This window comes from Musca vetustissima, unplaced genomic scaffold (genome assembly GCF_032173495.1).
Source record: "Musca vetustissima isolate MV318-11 ecotype Yass unplaced genomic scaffold, APGP_CSIRO_Mvet_v1 utg20023, whole genome shotgun sequence".
Taxonomy (NCBI): domain Eukaryota; kingdom Metazoa; phylum Arthropoda; class Insecta; order Diptera; family Muscidae; genus Musca; species Musca vetustissima.
Window position 1 is genome coordinate 64366 of NW_026889658.1, and position 18608 is coordinate 82973.

At 33.6% G+C, this 18608-nt stretch overlaps 1 protein-coding gene across 1 annotated transcript in view; it reads right to left on the reverse strand.

Moving 5' to 3' along the window:
* Positions 1 to 3217: 3217 nt before the first annotated feature.
* LOC133337322 (bifunctional heparan sulfate N-deacetylase/N-sulfotransferase) overlaps positions 3218 to 18608 on the reverse strand; it is a gene marked incomplete at its 5' end in the record, with an annotated part of 48816 nt that continues 33425 nt past the window's right edge. The window contains 2 exons of the mRNA XM_061545556.1: positions 3218 to 3433; positions 11801 to 12153. Coding sequence (XP_061401540.1) covers positions 3331 to 3433; positions 11801 to 12153 — 456 coding nt within the window. The remainder of the gene's footprint in view (positions 3434 to 11800; positions 12154 to 18608) is intronic.

Here is an 18608-nt window from a genome sequence, read left to right on the forward strand (position 1 = left end):
GTCGCACCTTATTCTTACTTTCCCCTATCGTCCACCACTACGAATTCTATGTCAACAAATATATACGTTGAAATGTGTTATTATATTGTGCAATGGGACTTACCTCTTGAACTGCATAAAAATGGAAAACACACACCCATGATACAACGCATTTGCATTTTTAATGTAATTTTTTTATTGTATTTATTTCTATTACACATGTTTTATTTGTTTGTTATTGTTGTGTTTTTTTTCTATAGCTTACACAGTTTGCCAAGAAAGAAAAATTAATTGTTTGAAAATTCACCATAAATGGTGTCGTTCAGTATTTTTCATTTGAATAGAGGGGAAATTTTGAAATTTTAATTACAATGCTGACAATTCAAAAAATCGTTTATTTTAAAAGTGATGATAGGTTCTCATTTTCAAGAAAAATTTACTAAATATGTTATTTTATATATTTTATAATTTTTATATTTATTATATATTAAGGGCAAAAGACCACAATCAAAATTAATACCACTTAACAATATTTTTGAAACAAATCAAACCCAGAGCTTTAAATATTTCAATATAAGAAATAATTGACTTAACCACTTTCAAAATAAAATGTTGTATTAAAAATATTTAAAATCTGACGCTACCGTTATATTAAATTAGAGCTATTCCCAAATGTAGGGCATAGCTCATTGAATATTATTATTATTTACGCGAAGATTCGACCAAATAACTTGAAAAAATACGGATGGGAGACTGAAAACACAGAAAAACAAAGTTACCCCTATATATAGCCTATTCCAAAAATTGAATGTATCTATTTTCAGTACCAAGCTTCCTGGGAGTATTGTAATGAATGTAAAAACATTGCCAGCTGTACCATAACTTCAACATACCTACAATCATACTGAAATAAATCAAATTATTCATATTTTCGAATACTCAATAAAACATTTTCATAGCGTTTAAAAATTATGCAAATGCTAAATTTTGCAAATTGAATTAAGAACAATTTCGTAATTTTCTCCTGATCATTTTTAAAAACATAATTTGTCATATTCATATTGACACGTGTATTATGTCGGAATCAAATTAATTAGGTTTTGACGACTTGACAGTATAAAAACGTTGACGGACATAAATTGTTCTATATTCAACAGTTTATAGAAACGATTTTGTTAGATATGAATTGGAGACAGCAGATAATAGAAAAGTTTACAAATTGTTGCTGCGAAATCTATGTAAAATCTACTCTGACGAAATGTCAGTAGGTTTCGTAATGGGCCAAACGAATGGAAATGACCAATTGTCGTTTTATGATATAGACAAGTACAAAATCGTAATGCCATGATCACTGTGGAAGGATTATAAACTCTTTTATACGAAAAAAGTAAAGCAAAGACCAAAGAATGTCTATGGCTATTGACTATTGAGACTAGACAAAATTGAAAGAGAACCAAAACAAACATTTAACAATGACTTTAACATTCGTTTCATATTTGATATATTGTAACAAAGTCACGAGTTTATTCCATTTCAAATTTCTTCCCTGACAAACTATGTACTCGATATGAGCTATATTTAATAGATCTGATGATATATTTTCTATTACTTATTTCACATGTCTATGTTAAGTTTCATTCCATCTTACAATTACTTTAGTTTAGTGAAAATACTACAGCAGAGAGTTAGAGTTATCAATCTCGTACTATTTACAAAGCATCTCTCTTTAAACTTAATATTTACTTAGAATAACATTTATTATGGCTTCAATTTGTTTAACATTTTTTGTTTGTCTTGTTGTCGTTTACACATTATTTTGTTTCTTGTTATTTTCTTGTTTTGTTTTCATTCACAGTATGTTAGGATTTCGTTTATAGCTAGTTTTTGTTTTTCTTTTCTTTTTTTTATTAATATAAGTGACTATTATTATTAGCATGTCGTTATAAGCATAAGCAGGTGGAGAGTAGGATGCAGCCGAATGCTTTTGGGTCAGGGATGACTATGTTTAGTTTTTTGTTTTGCTTCTTCTTCTTCTATTTTATTTTGAATCAAACTTAATGATAGATAGGCCAGACGAGGAGAGACATAATGCTTTACTACTATGATAGTAGTTAACGAGGAGGTTGGTTGTCACAGATTCGCCACTGGGACGACTAGGACGACAATATTTATATTTATTTGAGTTTTTTTTTTTTATTTCGTTTTCTCATTATTTATTATTTGTTTAATGCTTTACATACTAAATACACATACATAGATCTACATATGATTGGATTTACATTTACATTACATAGTATCCTTGATCCTTGCTGCACAGGTTTACCGCCGCACACAACAGTCCGGGTCGGTAAAGTATGAGCACAAGTAAGCAAGATGTCATTGTACAACTAATTTTAAAATGGCTTCATGTATTCGACTCTACTCATGGTACACTAAAGTAACTATCAATGTAGTTGTTGTGGTCTCCATCTGTGTGTGTGTGTGTGTGTAGAGTGGGGTGATTAAGGTGGTGAATAGAATAGATGGCAATTTGATGATGGCGATGTCCAACAAATTGTGACCTATTTTGTAATGCTATCCATAATGCAGTGAGGGTGTGTGTCTGAGTGCTTTCTATATGGTTACATTGACGGAAAATGGCCAGAGGCGAGGAAGAAAGTTGGATTTTTTCTTCGAATGCATTATTTCTACCCCATTCTATTGTCTATTTGTTTTGCAAAATAGTTACTGTCAATATATTGCCCTTACACACACTAATGCATCCTGATAAACCATTCTATGCGTTTGATGCCGCTCATTTTTTCTTAGATTTCCAACTGAAAATTGTTATTTTTCCATGAGAATGAGATATTGTGCTATCATTCATCATCTTTATTATGCAATAGTTACGCTACATAGGTATTGGGCGGAAACATAATTCTGGAACACAGTATAATCATCAACGCTATTGCTGGCCTAAGAAGTTAATAGATGATGGAGTTGTTGTTGCTGTCGATGATGGTAGTGTTGTGGTGGTAGCTGGAAATGTTGATGTTGAATTGGATAAACGTGATTATTGTAGTGGACACCGTGGCCATGACGATGCCGGCGACGTTGATGTTGTAGCACCACGTTCGCTTCTTGTTGACCTCGTGAACGTAAAACTGCTGCAGGCTTTTTAGACAGCTGCGTTGCTAGAAAGTTTGACTGCTGGCGACGATGGTGGTGGTGGTTGAATTGGTCATGTTGGCTGTTGGTCTTATTCGAATTCAAATGTTTGTGAAATGTTGGCTCGAAGATGAACAATTGCAAATGCAATTGCTTTCGCAATCTTGCACGCAATTTACGCTGTTTGTGATGATGCTGCTGCTATCACGTACCCGTCGAAAGGTCATCTTTAAGCCACTGCGGAATAGGACGTGCTCCAAGTTTCTTTAAGAGTTTCACAAGTGCTGTATTGTGACTTAAATAGTATCTGCAAAGAAAGGGCCAGCAAAAAAAGAAAACATGAAAATGGCATATTTCAAACTTTGGAATGTAATAAATAAATATGCAAGTAAATAATGTACACAATTTATATAAAATTCTTGTATGAATTGCTGAGGACATCTTGCTTATGAAAGAATACGTTTTACAGAAATGCAAGTTCTCTATAATTTGTTTTGATAAAATCTAGGGCGAACATATATTTAATCGAAATATGTTGTAATACTATCCATACCTGCAATATTTCAAATTACGTATAATTCCCATAGCATATAAAAAATAAAAATCTGCAAATCTAGAAATTTGAATCCAAATGAAAATACAACATTACAAATTATATTTTTATTATATTCAAGGGGAAAGAATATGTCGGGAGGTAACCTAAAAAGACGTGGCAATATTTTTCATGTGAGTGTTCATAAAAATATGAACATAATTTACAATGTGTATAGATCATAAAATATTTAAGTGCCTAACATAAATATATTTCCATAGATAAGTACGCGTAAGGGATAATGCTTGTGTGAGCTGTGAGCTGCGTGAGTTTTGTGGAAAAAAAACGTATATGACCAAAAAAAATTCTGCAAAAACATTGGAAGATGAAGACACCAACAAATTGGTCGAGTGCCTGGAAGAGGCCGGATTGTCAGAAGTTTTCCCTTTTTAAAAGGTAAGTTCGATTTGTATCATCGTACATATTCAAGTTTTAATATTCCTGGGTAGCTGTCAACGTTTTCTTTAATACCTTGCAGTACTTAGATAGGGATGATATAAAGGAGGCTATTCCAGCAATAGGAGCCCGTGCAAAGTTCCGCAGCAACGTCTTCGCAGGGAGAAATGACATGGTAGGTTTTCTTTTTCAATATACTTAGAACAATTTTCAGTTCGTATTATCTAACAAAGTTTCCACAATTCTAATCGGGATGAAGTGAACAACTTAATTCTTGAAGAAACTAGAAAAAAGAAAAGAGCCCCTCCGGCAAGCTTTACTCAAAATATGTGAAATAGATGATTCAGCATCGCTAAGCCGAGATTCGTCGAATTGGTGTGATGTTAAGGAGAAATGACAAAAAACATTCTGTTTACGGTGCAAATAGCTGAAGATACTAAACCGTATTGACTTTTTAAAAGCTTGGCCTAGATATACTGATGCCAGAAGCCCAGACTTAGTAAGTTAGTATTTATTATTTAATGCCCAGCGGGTAACGTGTATCTTATTTATTAGATTAAGCTGGATTTTGACATACTATATCTAAAAATAAAACAATTTTATGGAAAAAACACAAAATGTACGAAACTGACTATTGCATGGAACTTTTCGGGATTGCTAAATCCACGCAAAATAAAGGTAATTATTGTTAACAGCAAATGTAACACATTTGTTTCAGAATTCGATATTTAAAAATACACTGATCATTTCAGATGCTCAAGATTTTATCATTGCATCTTTGCTAAATGGAGTATTGCCTTGTACAGCACGATTCAAAAATAGTTCCGGCAAATATTGCAGAAAATCTACTATTGCAGATGCTCAGGAAAGACAAAAATATGTATCTTAAGTGTATCTATTTATGTAGCAATGTATGAAGAATTATATCGATATATGTGAGTATTTTTTGAAATAAATATATTAATGCTGGATTAAATTTTCATTTATTGTGTTCATTTATTACATTTATCTTAAGGGGACCCCCCATTCTCGGGGTCAAACATTTTCTTGATTTAATTCGAATCTATACTAATTCAAGAATGTCCCTACAAAATTTCAAAAGAAAATCTCAAGACTTCTTGAAGATATAGCCGATTTATTGTGTCACCATAATGTCACGGCTAGAGGGCTTCTCAAACTTTAAACGCGTTTTTCTCTTTTGTGAATGGCGGACACGATAACTCAAAAACTAATGACCCTTAAATATTTTCCCGTTTTTTAAGTTACAATAAAGGGCGCTATTCTATTAAATTTAGCCATTTAAATCGGTGTTATTGAAAAGATAATATCTAAAAAATCAAAATCAACCTTTACTGTCTTATTCACATGTGTCGGGTTTCACTGAAAGAATACTTCGTCTAAAATTTAATGCATTTTCGATTTACATTTGTTGGACTCTTTAAATATTCTAACTTGCAATATGTCATTAAATATTGTTTAAATTTGATTTCTGATCATTGATATGTAGCCTTATGCTGAATGTTTGGCATTTTCCCTTTGAATACCAATGCAGTCGTTTTATTATTAAGTAAAAGTAGATGTAAACTATTATTCTTTGTAAAAATTTAAAACAAAACTAGTTTTTCCAAGAAAATATTTTTCAATGTGTTGTATACTTCTACCCAGCAATTTACATTCTACAAAGGGAAAAAAACAATACGAAGATGATTTTCTCATAATAGGATTGCTTTGATAGTTAAACAACTCGAAGAAGATTATCATTCTTCGTTCCATTTTTCTGTTTGTTTTTTTTTTTTTTTTCACTATGTTCTTTAGCTTTACAGAACACATCAAGAATGTAAACAATACGATGAAATGCAAAAAAGTGCTTGAGTGAAAGTTCCAAGGAAGATGAAATGCAATTAATGGCATAAAAATCAGATTCAATGAGTCTTTGGGTAAAAGTGTTTTTAAATGAGTTTTACTTTCCCTCTCTATCTCCCTCTCTTTCGTTCTGTCTTTATTTTTAGTAATTTTCTTTATAGCTAGAGATGGTATTTACCGGGTAAATACCCAAGGGGTGGGTAAATACCCATTTGCGGGTAAAAACTCATTACCTTTGTATGGGGGCTACCAGTAAACGTGGACCTACATACATAAAATTTTGCATGGACATTTTGTACTCAAAAAGAACACTCTGTACAAAATTACAGCCAATTTGGCCTTAAAATGTGTCTAATAGGCTAAAAATACCTTAAATTGGGAGACACGGTTATATGGAGGCTATATCAAAACTTGGACCCAGGGACCCCATGTTGGATTTCTATATTTGCTCTGTCATTAGAAACATGTGTGCAAAATTTTGGCCGCTTATGTGAAGTGGTTCCGCAGTTAGTGAGTTTATACCCAATTTTTGGGTAAATACTCAAAATAGGGGCACCTTTGCATGGGGGCTACCAGTAAACGTGGACCTACATACATAAAATTTGGCATGGACATTTGGTACCCAAAAAGAATACTCTGTGCCAAATTACAGCCAATTTGGTTGTAAAATGTGTCTAATAGGCAATAAATACCCTAAATCGGGAGATACGGTTATATGGGGGCTATATCAAAACTTGGACCCAGGGACCCCATGTTGGATTTCTATATTTGCTTTGACATTAGAAACATGTGTGCAAAATTTTGGCCGCCTATGTCAAGTGGTTCGGCAGTTAATGAGTTTATACCCATTTTTTGGGTAAAAACTTGGGTAAATGCACGTCTTTAAAGTATCGTAAAACTATTCATTCTAAATCGATTTGATAACAGAAACCCGGAAATAGGGTGCAAGATGTTGTATTACCGATTCAATATAGTAAATACCCAAATAAATACCCACAAATGGGTATTTACCCAATTTACCGGGTATTTACCCTTTGGGTATTTACCCACTGCCCATCTCTATTTATAGCACATCTCACACAAGAAACTACATTGAAAAAAGAAAATAAAAATAAAAGTGGATATAATCGGATACATCATTACGTATGAGTTATGTGAGCATGTGTGCGTATGTGTTTGCTGATTTTACCCATACCACTCTGCTGAATGAAATGTTCACATTATCCATACGCACCAATGCCCATGGTTATTGAAAGTCAGAAATAAGTTGTACGGCACTGTCTGTAATAATGATACATTTCCACATGTCAACCATCGCCTGCATGTGTATGTGTGTGTTTGTACATCACATATATTTAAGGCGTAGGTTATAATGCCAACCTGAGGCTGAATAATTTCTGTCAGACAATCCTGCGGTGATGATAATTCGGCATACATGTATATATAGGTATATGGGCAATATTGCAAATTTTTTAACATAGCTGAAGCGGTGGTTCACCCCTTTATAACTCGGGAATTACTTACGTATATGAGAAAAAGTGAATAGTTTTGGGTTAATTGATCTGTCGATGCAAACTGTTCATGATATTGACTTCCAAAATTTATTTAACGTAAACAAATGTGTAAAATCAAGTTGAGACGAACCAGTTTTTTATGTTCTCCATCGATTTGTGATTAAGCCACTCATTTCACGGTCTTCGTGTCGAAGTAAAACTAGAAGCCAACAAAATGGGGAATACACTCCTTATGCATCATTTTTCAAAATTTTAACTGGATCTACCTTGAAATGATGTTTACATTTTGAAGCGCATTTTTGTGTTTTTTTTTTTAATTTTACCTTTAGCTTTAATACGTACAAAAATCGATTATAAGATTATTGTAGTCGCGAATCTGAGTAATTTGATATATATTTTGTGTATGTATTATGCACAGTTTCAGAGTAATACTCAACCGAAGGTGGGCATTTTGTGCGATCAAATTTCTAAAAAACCTATTTTTCGGACCAAATTTTTAGATGTGTCAACTGAATGATATGGGTACCTGCGATCAGTAAGGTTTTTTAGGTTTCGGATGATATAAAATCTTCTTCGTGAAAATCCATCGATTAGAATGACGGGAACTGGCCTTCCAAAAACACGAAATTTGGCAAAAAAATGTTTTTGAAAATATGGCGGATTTAATTGCATTTTCTGTGGATCATTTCCGCTTCAATAAATGACCAGGTACGGATTTGATCTTTTTCGAAAACAGAACTTTAAAAACTTCAGCCGAAAGAAAGATGTTCCCAATTTATCTCAAAAACAGTGTGAGCTGGGTCATCCATGGTTCTTAATGGACCGCAATGAAATCGGTATAGATCGATGTATATTTTTAGGGTGCATACCGAAATCGGATGCGCGTTAATGGCATATGGAGTTTTCGGAAGTTATTCGCGTTTTACGAGTATTTGGGTACTTCAATGCCACGTGTAGTAGGGTAAACTGGGGCAACTTCGGCACTTTTTGTTTGGAGCTCTATATCTTAGTACTTATTCAAGATATATAAAAACTTTATGGCTGATTATTGTCCTCTGACACTTAATTATAAAAACTAGTACCAAAAGGATATACAAAATTAGTATTAGTTAAACATTTTTACAGTTTTGTAAAAAAAGTCAAATTCGACGAATGTGCCCCAACCCGGGGTAGCTTCGGCATTTGATGTTGCACATCATCGCATCAGTCTGGTTGGAATTCAGATCCTCTAAATGCTCTATTTGGTTTTAATACGCGACACAATGTTTGAATTTTAGAGCTATATTTTCTAGCGGCGGACGTTGAAATCTCAAGGTCGCACAGACCATCAGAAATAGCTTTTTTCTATCGCATTTTCGTCAATACAAGCATGTTTAGTTCTATATATATATATATATATATATATGTAATTTCAAACCATATTAAAGAGTTATTTTTAAAGACAAACTCAAAAACATTTTAAGGAAATAATATTCCTCATATCCGTATATGGCCGAATGTGCCCCACTTTAAAATGCCTAATCTACCCCGAATGTACTTTTTATAGTTTTTTTCATCTTTTCTATCAGTCTTGTAAAAACATTATATCACACAGACTTGTGTGATCTTGATTCATCATGGTGTTTAGATTATGATGATATTTTTAAATTATTTTTTAGGTTGATACATGTTATTAATAAAATGAAAATATTGAGGTAATCTCCTATATTTCTATTATTTTTCTCATATTTCGCGAAGATGTGCAACTTTTTCGCGATTATTATAATATATGCATATTCTTATTTTGCGAAGAAAGATATATATCAATGTTTTTGGTCCATATAATAAACCGCGTAATTTTAAAACTTTTATTATGCCCAAAATTAAAACATCGATACCTTTTGCGCGCGTCAACCAAAAATTTAATCGCGAACGGTTTCGGAGTCAGAAAATTTTTCACTATATGTGTACCAAAAATCATTGATGTACCACCTAAACAAAAAAGCAGATTTTTTGAAAATGGAATATTAAAAAATTGGCAATATTGCCCATATATGTATATATACAAGTTCATCGTTCACATCACTTAAGACAAAGGCAAAGAGTAGAGTAAATAAAAAGAATAATTAACGAGGTAGTATACAGACATACATATATGTACGCATATACAAGGCAAGGAATCTTAACAATAAAATTTTCGTGGAAATCCCAGCTTCTCAAAAAATAAAATGAAAATGTAATTAAAAATTTCCTCAATTTTCTTTTTATTACCACCTATGGGGGTAGTGGGGTTACCAAATAGATAGACGTTGTGGTGGATGTTGTCAACAATTTTGTTTATAATTGTCATTTACTCTGAAATTCGTTAGCGTCTGAAAAACTTTAACTGCGAATGTATTTAAAAAATTGCTGTTATCCTGCAATTTGTTTCCGTTAAATTTCATCAATCGTTAAATTTGATCCTTTCGTTGTGACTTCATTATTTATTCTTTACCATTTATTTTTGGTTAATTAAAATTTTATAAATTTATCATGTCCGAGATATGCTTGAGGACAATTATTTCGAATGTCTCTACAGGAAAACTTATAACATTCGTAATTTGTCATGTAATAAGGAAAAAAATTCTCCAAAAACTGTGAATAATGATGAACTAGGAAATCTTTCAAGAATACTTTCAAGTCGTTATCATTAGACGTCGTTCAGTCGTAAAAGCCCTAGTCATTTCCCTGCAGTCACTGGGGGAAAAAATAAATCAGGACTACCGATTTGTTATTCATGTATACAAAACTAACACTAGAATAAAGTTAAAAAAATGTCCTTTGTCATTACCGTTCTCCTAAACTGTCAAGCCATATTATATTGCCAACTCAAAAATAAGCGATTCCAAGTAAATCCGCAAGAGGATTCCAGGGTATAGTTGGAGAAGTTAAAAAAAAATCAGCATATCAACAAAGCTTGGTCCCCTGCAAAAGTTCGCCGAATAACAAATTACTAACGAACGAAACAAAAGCATGGCAAACAAATGAGATCAGAATGACGACAACGTTCAAGAACAGAAGCTGCTGCCAACCAACGTTGGCACTTCTGAGGAAGATAATATTGTCGTAGTATCCACAAAAAAATGACGAGGAATGCAAATCATTTGAATATGCCAACATATCTGCTTTACCTCGGCGAATACGAAAATGAACGTCCATCCGACCAACATACAAAAGGGAATATACGAGTATTTGTATGCATATAGGGAATGAAGCAGGATAAGCAAAAAACAGCTCTCCTTTTTTTAATCCACAACAAAACGACAAATAAAAGGTGAAAGAAAAGCTAAATAAACAAAACGAAAAGAAAATATAAAAAATGAAAAATCCAACCATGTGAAATAAACTGAAGTAGCAGACACATCCATCATTTCCATAGTAGAAATTTCATAGTTGTGGTTCATCCCTCAGCTATTTAATCTAACCCAAAAAAAAACTGATACAGTTTTACAGCCACGTCAGACATTTAGTACGACTAGCATAAAAACCCACATTAAGCAGCCACAAACGAAATGCGGAAAAATACAACCAAACGAAGGAAAGAGTGGATGGAAAAAAACTCTGCAACCATCCATCCATCCTGCCGACCGTTCAGTCAGCCTGGCAGCCAGCTATCCATCATTTTCAATCCCAAGTTAATGATATTCACTTTTGCTAGTCTATAAATATGACGAGTGGCACAGTGTATGGATTATGAAGTTAAATGGCAAATATGTAAATCTTTTTCTGGAGGAATAGATGATCTGAGATGATCTCACAACGAATGACATTCCCATTGTCCAACTACGGGTATGTTAAGATAAACATGAGAATCGTCAAGTGATTGAAGGGAGCCCATTGCGTCCACAAAATGTAACTGTTTGGTCCGAAGGTGTGATTACTTCTTCGAAACGACTGACAACAATTCTATCAATTCGAAACGTTATTGTCTTATGATATCCAACCTGTTTGCCTGTTACTGAAGAATTTGGGGTTTATTACAAGAGACATTACCTGGCCGCTTATCATGCACACAAGACCGTGTTTATGCAGATAAACCTGCAACTTTAAACCCAACATTTGTCGCGTTATGCTTGAGATATCGCCCAATATGTGTCGAAAAGAGGTCGAAATTGCCTCAAAAAATCAATGCTTGCATCAAAATATTTTTTATTTTTATTTTTGAAACCACTGTCGTAAAACCCATCTATGTTTACCATACACTGTGGCAGTTTTTCTTCCCCTTTGTTTGTCAAAGAAGACACATTCACTTTCTTCACATTGCTATTTAACACTTTCATCAATCACTTACCGTTGCAATAATTTAGCGCTACGTTCATCCATGAGTGGATATTGACGTCCCTTTGATTTTCCCAAACATTTATTACGCTTCTCGCTGACCACCTGGCAGAAGAAACCCTTCTTTACGTCGTAACGCAAATGATTGGAGTAGTCGAGAGCCGGTTGGATTTTCAAAAAACGCTGCAAATCGTTCATCACATCGACAGGATTGAGACGCAGTTGTTCGCCATCGATGATGTGTAGCTGCTGGGCCGGATAATAGGAGAGCCAACGTTCAAGGTGTTGTGCGTATTTACCAGGATTAAGGCAACGATTACGTAAATCCCTGAGTGCTTTTGGTGCTGAATCAGAAGCCGTTATGACCTGCAATAAAGAACAAGAAGAAGCCAAAATGAAAACGGATGAAATAAGCAGCTAAGATGAGAATGAGGATATTTAAAGCTAAAGAATGTAAATATTTGTTTAGGTCTAAATGTCATTACGGATATTTGAATGTTTTACGCAAAACAAATAGACAGATGCTTTAAGGGGTGAATAAGAAAAAAAGATAGGTAGGTAAAGATATATAAAATAATAAAATTATTCTTTTGATGATATGTAGTTAAGTGAAGAGACCGGACTTCAACACAAATTACCGAATACCTACTCAGTCCAGGCAATTAATTTTAAATTTTGAATAGAACCGTTTATAATTACCGATCCGGAGATTGTTGTCATTAATTGCAAAGTTTAAACTTATAACATACTTCATAATTAATTATTTTTTTATAAACATTAAAAAACATGATCTGCCCACTTACACATCCTTTAACAATTTAGGTTGGAGCAACAATTATAAATGTAGAGCAGGGCTCTCCACACTAATACATGTAAATGCTTGTTATTGCACTTGTTTCAAATACACAATTTTCAAATTTATTTTTCTCTGAAATTGACCAAAAACTTTATTTTTGTCGTTTTTTCTGGTCGCTCCAGAGGCCGCAATTATGGACCAAACACCGCGATTTTTTTTAACACCGCTTTGAAAGAAATTTTCACCCACGGTAGAAGCAACGTTTCTTTGTGCTGTGGTCGGGGTCCTTGCTTGTTTTAGTGTTGACATTTTCCTCTGAGTGGTGCTGTCTTCTGTCATTACAGCTTTCTACAATTCCTATTTTCCCTTCATGTGTTGATACTTGGATCGTTTTAAGCAAAATAAAATTGATTTTATGTTTCGTTTTATAACTGTTGATGAGACATGGATCCACCACTATACTCCAGAGTCATAATAACAACCTGAACAATGGCCGCAAGCTGGAGGAAGTGCCCCAAAGAAGACAACAACAATTCAATGGACTAGTAAGGTTGTGGCAACGGGTTTTTTTTGGACTTCAAAGATTTATTTGATTGATTTATCGATTTTTATTAAAGTTTCAGGAGATTATATTGATTTTTTTAAACTAACTATTCTTTTTTATTGATAGGTTAAGAAGTTTCCGAATCGCCCTCGTATCGTGCATACATACAATAAAATAATTTCTAGGCCATAAAATATTTTTGAAACTATTTACATGTATACTTTATCCTACAGGTGATCAAATACAACAAAATAATTGTGCAAAGATACTAAAAATTGCACAAGACACCAATAAAATAGAACCAACCACAATATTATGTGTTAAGTGTCATCTTTGAGGTAACTTGTCAATGTCTCTTAGATGTAATTGTAAATGATCGAATCGAAAGAACTTGCAAATGCTAAAGACAATTTTGGACAAATTCCATTTTAACTTGTTGAAGTTTTTCAAGCATATCCCAATATGAATTAGATGGCCCATTTCATTCATGTTGGCGACATAAGTATCATGACATTCACATTTTGGAAACTTGATCTGTTACTAAATTAAAATACCACAAATATGTAAATACCAAACATTACATACAGAATAAGTAAACTTTTACATTTACCCACAACTTAATTTCAATTACATATTTATGGTTAATGTTTAGTGCTGTTGCATTACGTCATTTAAGGTATTTGACTGGTTGCGAAAATGTAAGATGCTTTGGCTAGACAGTATGTATGACCAAATCAACTGTACGTTGTGTGGTACACACCTCCTCCTCTATGTGATTTTATACTTAATTACTATTTCTGAAATTGAACATTTTGGAACTTTTTCCTCCCAACGATATAAACTACCTAAGAATTGTGCTGGTGCATCAGTTCGTGGTTAACAAGACATTTGTAAACAAGGCCATCGTTTTCCCATTGCTATGTGTTGTCACATCTTGTGTCAATGATTACAAATAGGAGTCTTGAAACGTAACGCAGTCTATATGTTTTTCGAGAAACAAATAACGGTGAGGCACAACATCAAACATAAATTAACATATATTTATTATATTGGTCATGTGATTATGTATGTAAGTTCTAGCGGTTTATACATTTTTAAATATGGGTCTGTATAATAAGGTATCTCGTGCTTTCTCACGAAAACTTCACAGTTTGCATGGAAATGTTGTCGCATATCACGCATTGTAATAAGTCCATATGTGTATGGCATAACACCCAGCTTCAAAATACAGGAGATTATGTTACATAGCCTGTATTGGAATATGTCCATTGGTGTTTGTCAAAATCTCTGACCGAAGTCCATCTAAATTTAAAGTCTTTATTAAAAATCTGACTATAGGAGAAACTCGCCCCCAAAAGACGTTTACACCCATAATATTTACAATTATAAAAAGAGATATTGTAGAAAATCCCTTATATCTCCTTTTATATTGTAAAGATTTTTGTTTGGGTAGTCGTACTTTGCCCATGACATATTGTTATGGAAATATTGCGATACGTATGAAGTTTAATGACACACCACACACAAATTTTCCATTAAGAAGGAGTACTCTGGAAGCCAAAAACATCCCAAAGAGCCAGGATTTTCGCTTTTAGTGATTTAAAATCTTCAATAAATCACGAATATAAAAGTAATTAATAACAGAACTTTAAAGAATAATTGGTGTTGTAAGTGATATCAGTGTCAACGTCATTTAAGGGAAGCCCACCACAAGATTTTCAATGGGCTGGTAAATCAATACCAATGCTTGTTAAGGTTTGTAACTTTGCACATATATATGTGAAGATTTAAAAATTGTTTGTAATTGTTTTGTTGTTGTTTGTTGTATTTAAAAAGAATTCCTTATTTTTGATGGCGGGCATGATAACTCCTCACTGGAACATCGGAATCCGAAAATTCCAACGGTATGAACTGGGATTATTGACTTTGCTTTAAAATTAATAAAATGGCGGACCTTTGAAAAAATATTTTTGGAAAATCGCCGATTTTTGACCAAGAACCAAGTTAAAAAATAAGGAAGATCTTCACCGATTGGATTTATCCTAGTTCATACGATAGCTATACATTCACAGAGAAACGTGTAAAAATTTGGAATCGATTGGGTTATTAGTTTTTGAGTTATCGTGCCCGCCATTCGCAAAAGAGAAAAACGCGTTTAAAGTTTGAGAAGCCCTTTAGCCGTCACTTGATGCTGACACAATAAAGCGGAAATATCTTCAAGAGTTCTTGAGATTTACACTTGAAATTTTGTAGGGACGGTCTTGAATTAGTGTAGATTCGAATTAAATAAAAAAAAATGACCCCGAGAATGGGGGGGGGTCCCCTTAATTTTAAAATTTAATATGTTTGATTAAAATAATTAATTAAAAAAATAAAATAATTAATTAAAATAACTTATATAACATTGACATGCATCGAAATATTAACATGTAACGAAGGTCAATTACACAGTTAGACCTGCTGATTATAAGGAAAGAGAAACTTGTTATACATTTGAAGATAATCAATAAAAATTCCCATTCTAAAAATTATAATTATGATTTCTTAAAATAAAAGGTCAGTTAGACAGACTAGAGTCAAAGGATATTTTAAGGGTTATAGCACCAATCGAGGCCTTGATATGTTGTCTGAGCAGAATTTTGCGACCATCTGCGACCGTTCGTAAACGTAAGAGTTATTGCCGATAATATGAAAATAGTCGTTGAAAATTGCGTTTAAAAATTTAATAATAAAAAAATTAAAATTGACTTTTAGTAACATAGCTGATGATAAACTTGAAAGATATTTGTCTCATATTCAAAAGCAAATGGGCTGTAATTTGGCATTATGAGTTCGCATTGCGTAGTCCATATTCTTACCAAAAATGATTAATTTTAATTTTGGTCCAATATTTGGGATAGCCCCCATACAGTGGCATCTCCTAATGTTGGATTTTTGGCGATTTTGCTCGCGTTTTTCAACCGAATTGTCTGTAATTTAGTATTTAAACTACCATTGGGTTTGCAATTTTGGTACAAAGCAAAATCTATCAATATTTGGTAGTTTGGGGATTTTGAGTACTTTTTTCAATCAAATTGAATTTTATATATCCTTAACAGCTGATATTTATTTATTACACACACACACACACACACACACACACACACACACACACACACACACACACACACACACACACACACACACACACACACACACACACACACACACACACACACACACACACACACACACACACACACACACACACACACACACACACACACACACACACACACACACACACACACACACACACACACACACACACACACACACACACACACACACACACACACACACACACACACACACACACACACACACACACACACACACACACACACACACACACACACACACACACACACACACACACACACACACACACACACACACACACACACACACACACACACACACACACACACACACACACACACACACACACACACACACACACACACACACACACACACACACACACACACACACACACACACACACACACACACACACACACACACACACACACACACACACACACACACACACACACACACACACATACACACACACACACACACACACACACACACACACACACACACACACACACACACACACACACACACACACACACACACACACACACACATAAAGCCACTGATATAATTATAACCAAAAAATGGGATCTCTGGCCCAATAGTCTAGAGTTTTGAAACTTTGCACTGACATTGGTATTATCCCAGGATGGCTGGTATTGCAAATGGGGCATTTCGATACACCTTTTGGTTTAGCTCCTATATAACGGTACCCAAAAATATTCGGTATTATATGTTTTTCAACCGAATTGACTGTAGTTTACTAAAATCTCCCTATCAAGGCCCAAGTTTTCGAGTAGCCCCCATATGATATACAACATAATTCGCTGTAATTTGATTTTTCAAATTCTTATGGGGATGCCAAATATTTAATGTCAGTTTAAGGTTTCGTATAGCTCGCATAGAACGGTGCCATCCCACTTTTTTGGCATTTTGAAAAAAGTTCTGAAAGGCTGACTTATAAAAAAATTTGGGCGGTATATACATATTTGTGCGGTATATACATGTTTTGATATAACCCAACATAAAAGTTGAAAAACTATTTTCTTGGGAGCATGAAAACCCTACTACCACATAACACCATAACATGTCCCCATCCGAATCGACTTAAGAAATATCGAATGCACTACATGTGGCTGAGGAGTCGCAGCAGCGTAAAATTTACACTAATTCAAACGTTATGTATATATAGAGTTTTCCGAGGAATATATGAATATGTTACCAAAAGAAGGCAAGAGACAAAATAAAAAATTACATATTTTGTATTTATAAAATGTCATTTAAAGTAGGCTCTTTAAGAAGTTTAAAAAAAGCAATACTTTACAAAATTTTTCAAAATATGTTGTTGCTCGAAATCAGTACAATACTGAGAATTCAAAATCGTATTCACTTTATCTTTCAAAAATTAAATATAATTTAAAAAATAATCCCAAAAGTTTCTATAAGTTCGCAAACTCTAAAAGAAAGGTTAATAAATTCCCAAGTAGTATGAGATATGGAAGTAGAGAATCATCTGATAACACTGAAATTTCCAATATGTTCGCAGATTTCTTCGAATCATCCTATTCCTCTATTGCATTAAGTAGTCAATATGACTTTTCAATCGAAAAACTTAATAACTTCCCTTGCATTATACTAACAAATAATGAAGTTTTGCCAGGCCTTAAATCTTTACGTACATCTAACCTATCAGGGCCTGATGGTGTTCCCACTCTTATTCTTAAATCCTGTGCAAATGAAATTTATTTACCTCTGACTGTGATCTTTAATGAATCTCTACGTCAGGGTTATTTCCCAATATTCTGGCGATCTAGTTATATTATCCCTCTTCACAAATCTGGAAATAGAAGTTTGGTAGACAATTACAGATGTATTGCAAAACTAGGGTTATTTCCCAATATTCTGGCGATCTAGTTATATTATCCCTCTTCACAAATCTGGAAATAGAAGTTTGGTAGACAATTACAGATGTATTGCAAAACTAGGGTTATTTCCCAATATTCTGGCGATCTAGTTATATTATCCCTCTTCACAAATCTGGAAATAGAAGTTTGGTAGACAATTACAGATGTATTGCAAAACTAAGCGCTATACCTAAACTTTTTGAGCTATTGATATGTCGCAGATTAAAACATTTCACAAAATCTATTATATCGCCTTTTCAACATGGTTTTATTCAAGGCAGATCTACAACTACAAACCTTTTGGAATTTATTAATGAATTTCACAAGGGTTTTAGTAAAAAATTGCAGACAGATGTTATATACACTGATTTCAGCAAAGCATTTGATACGGTAGTTCATAAACTGTTGCTTTATAAACTTAGTCTTATGGGATT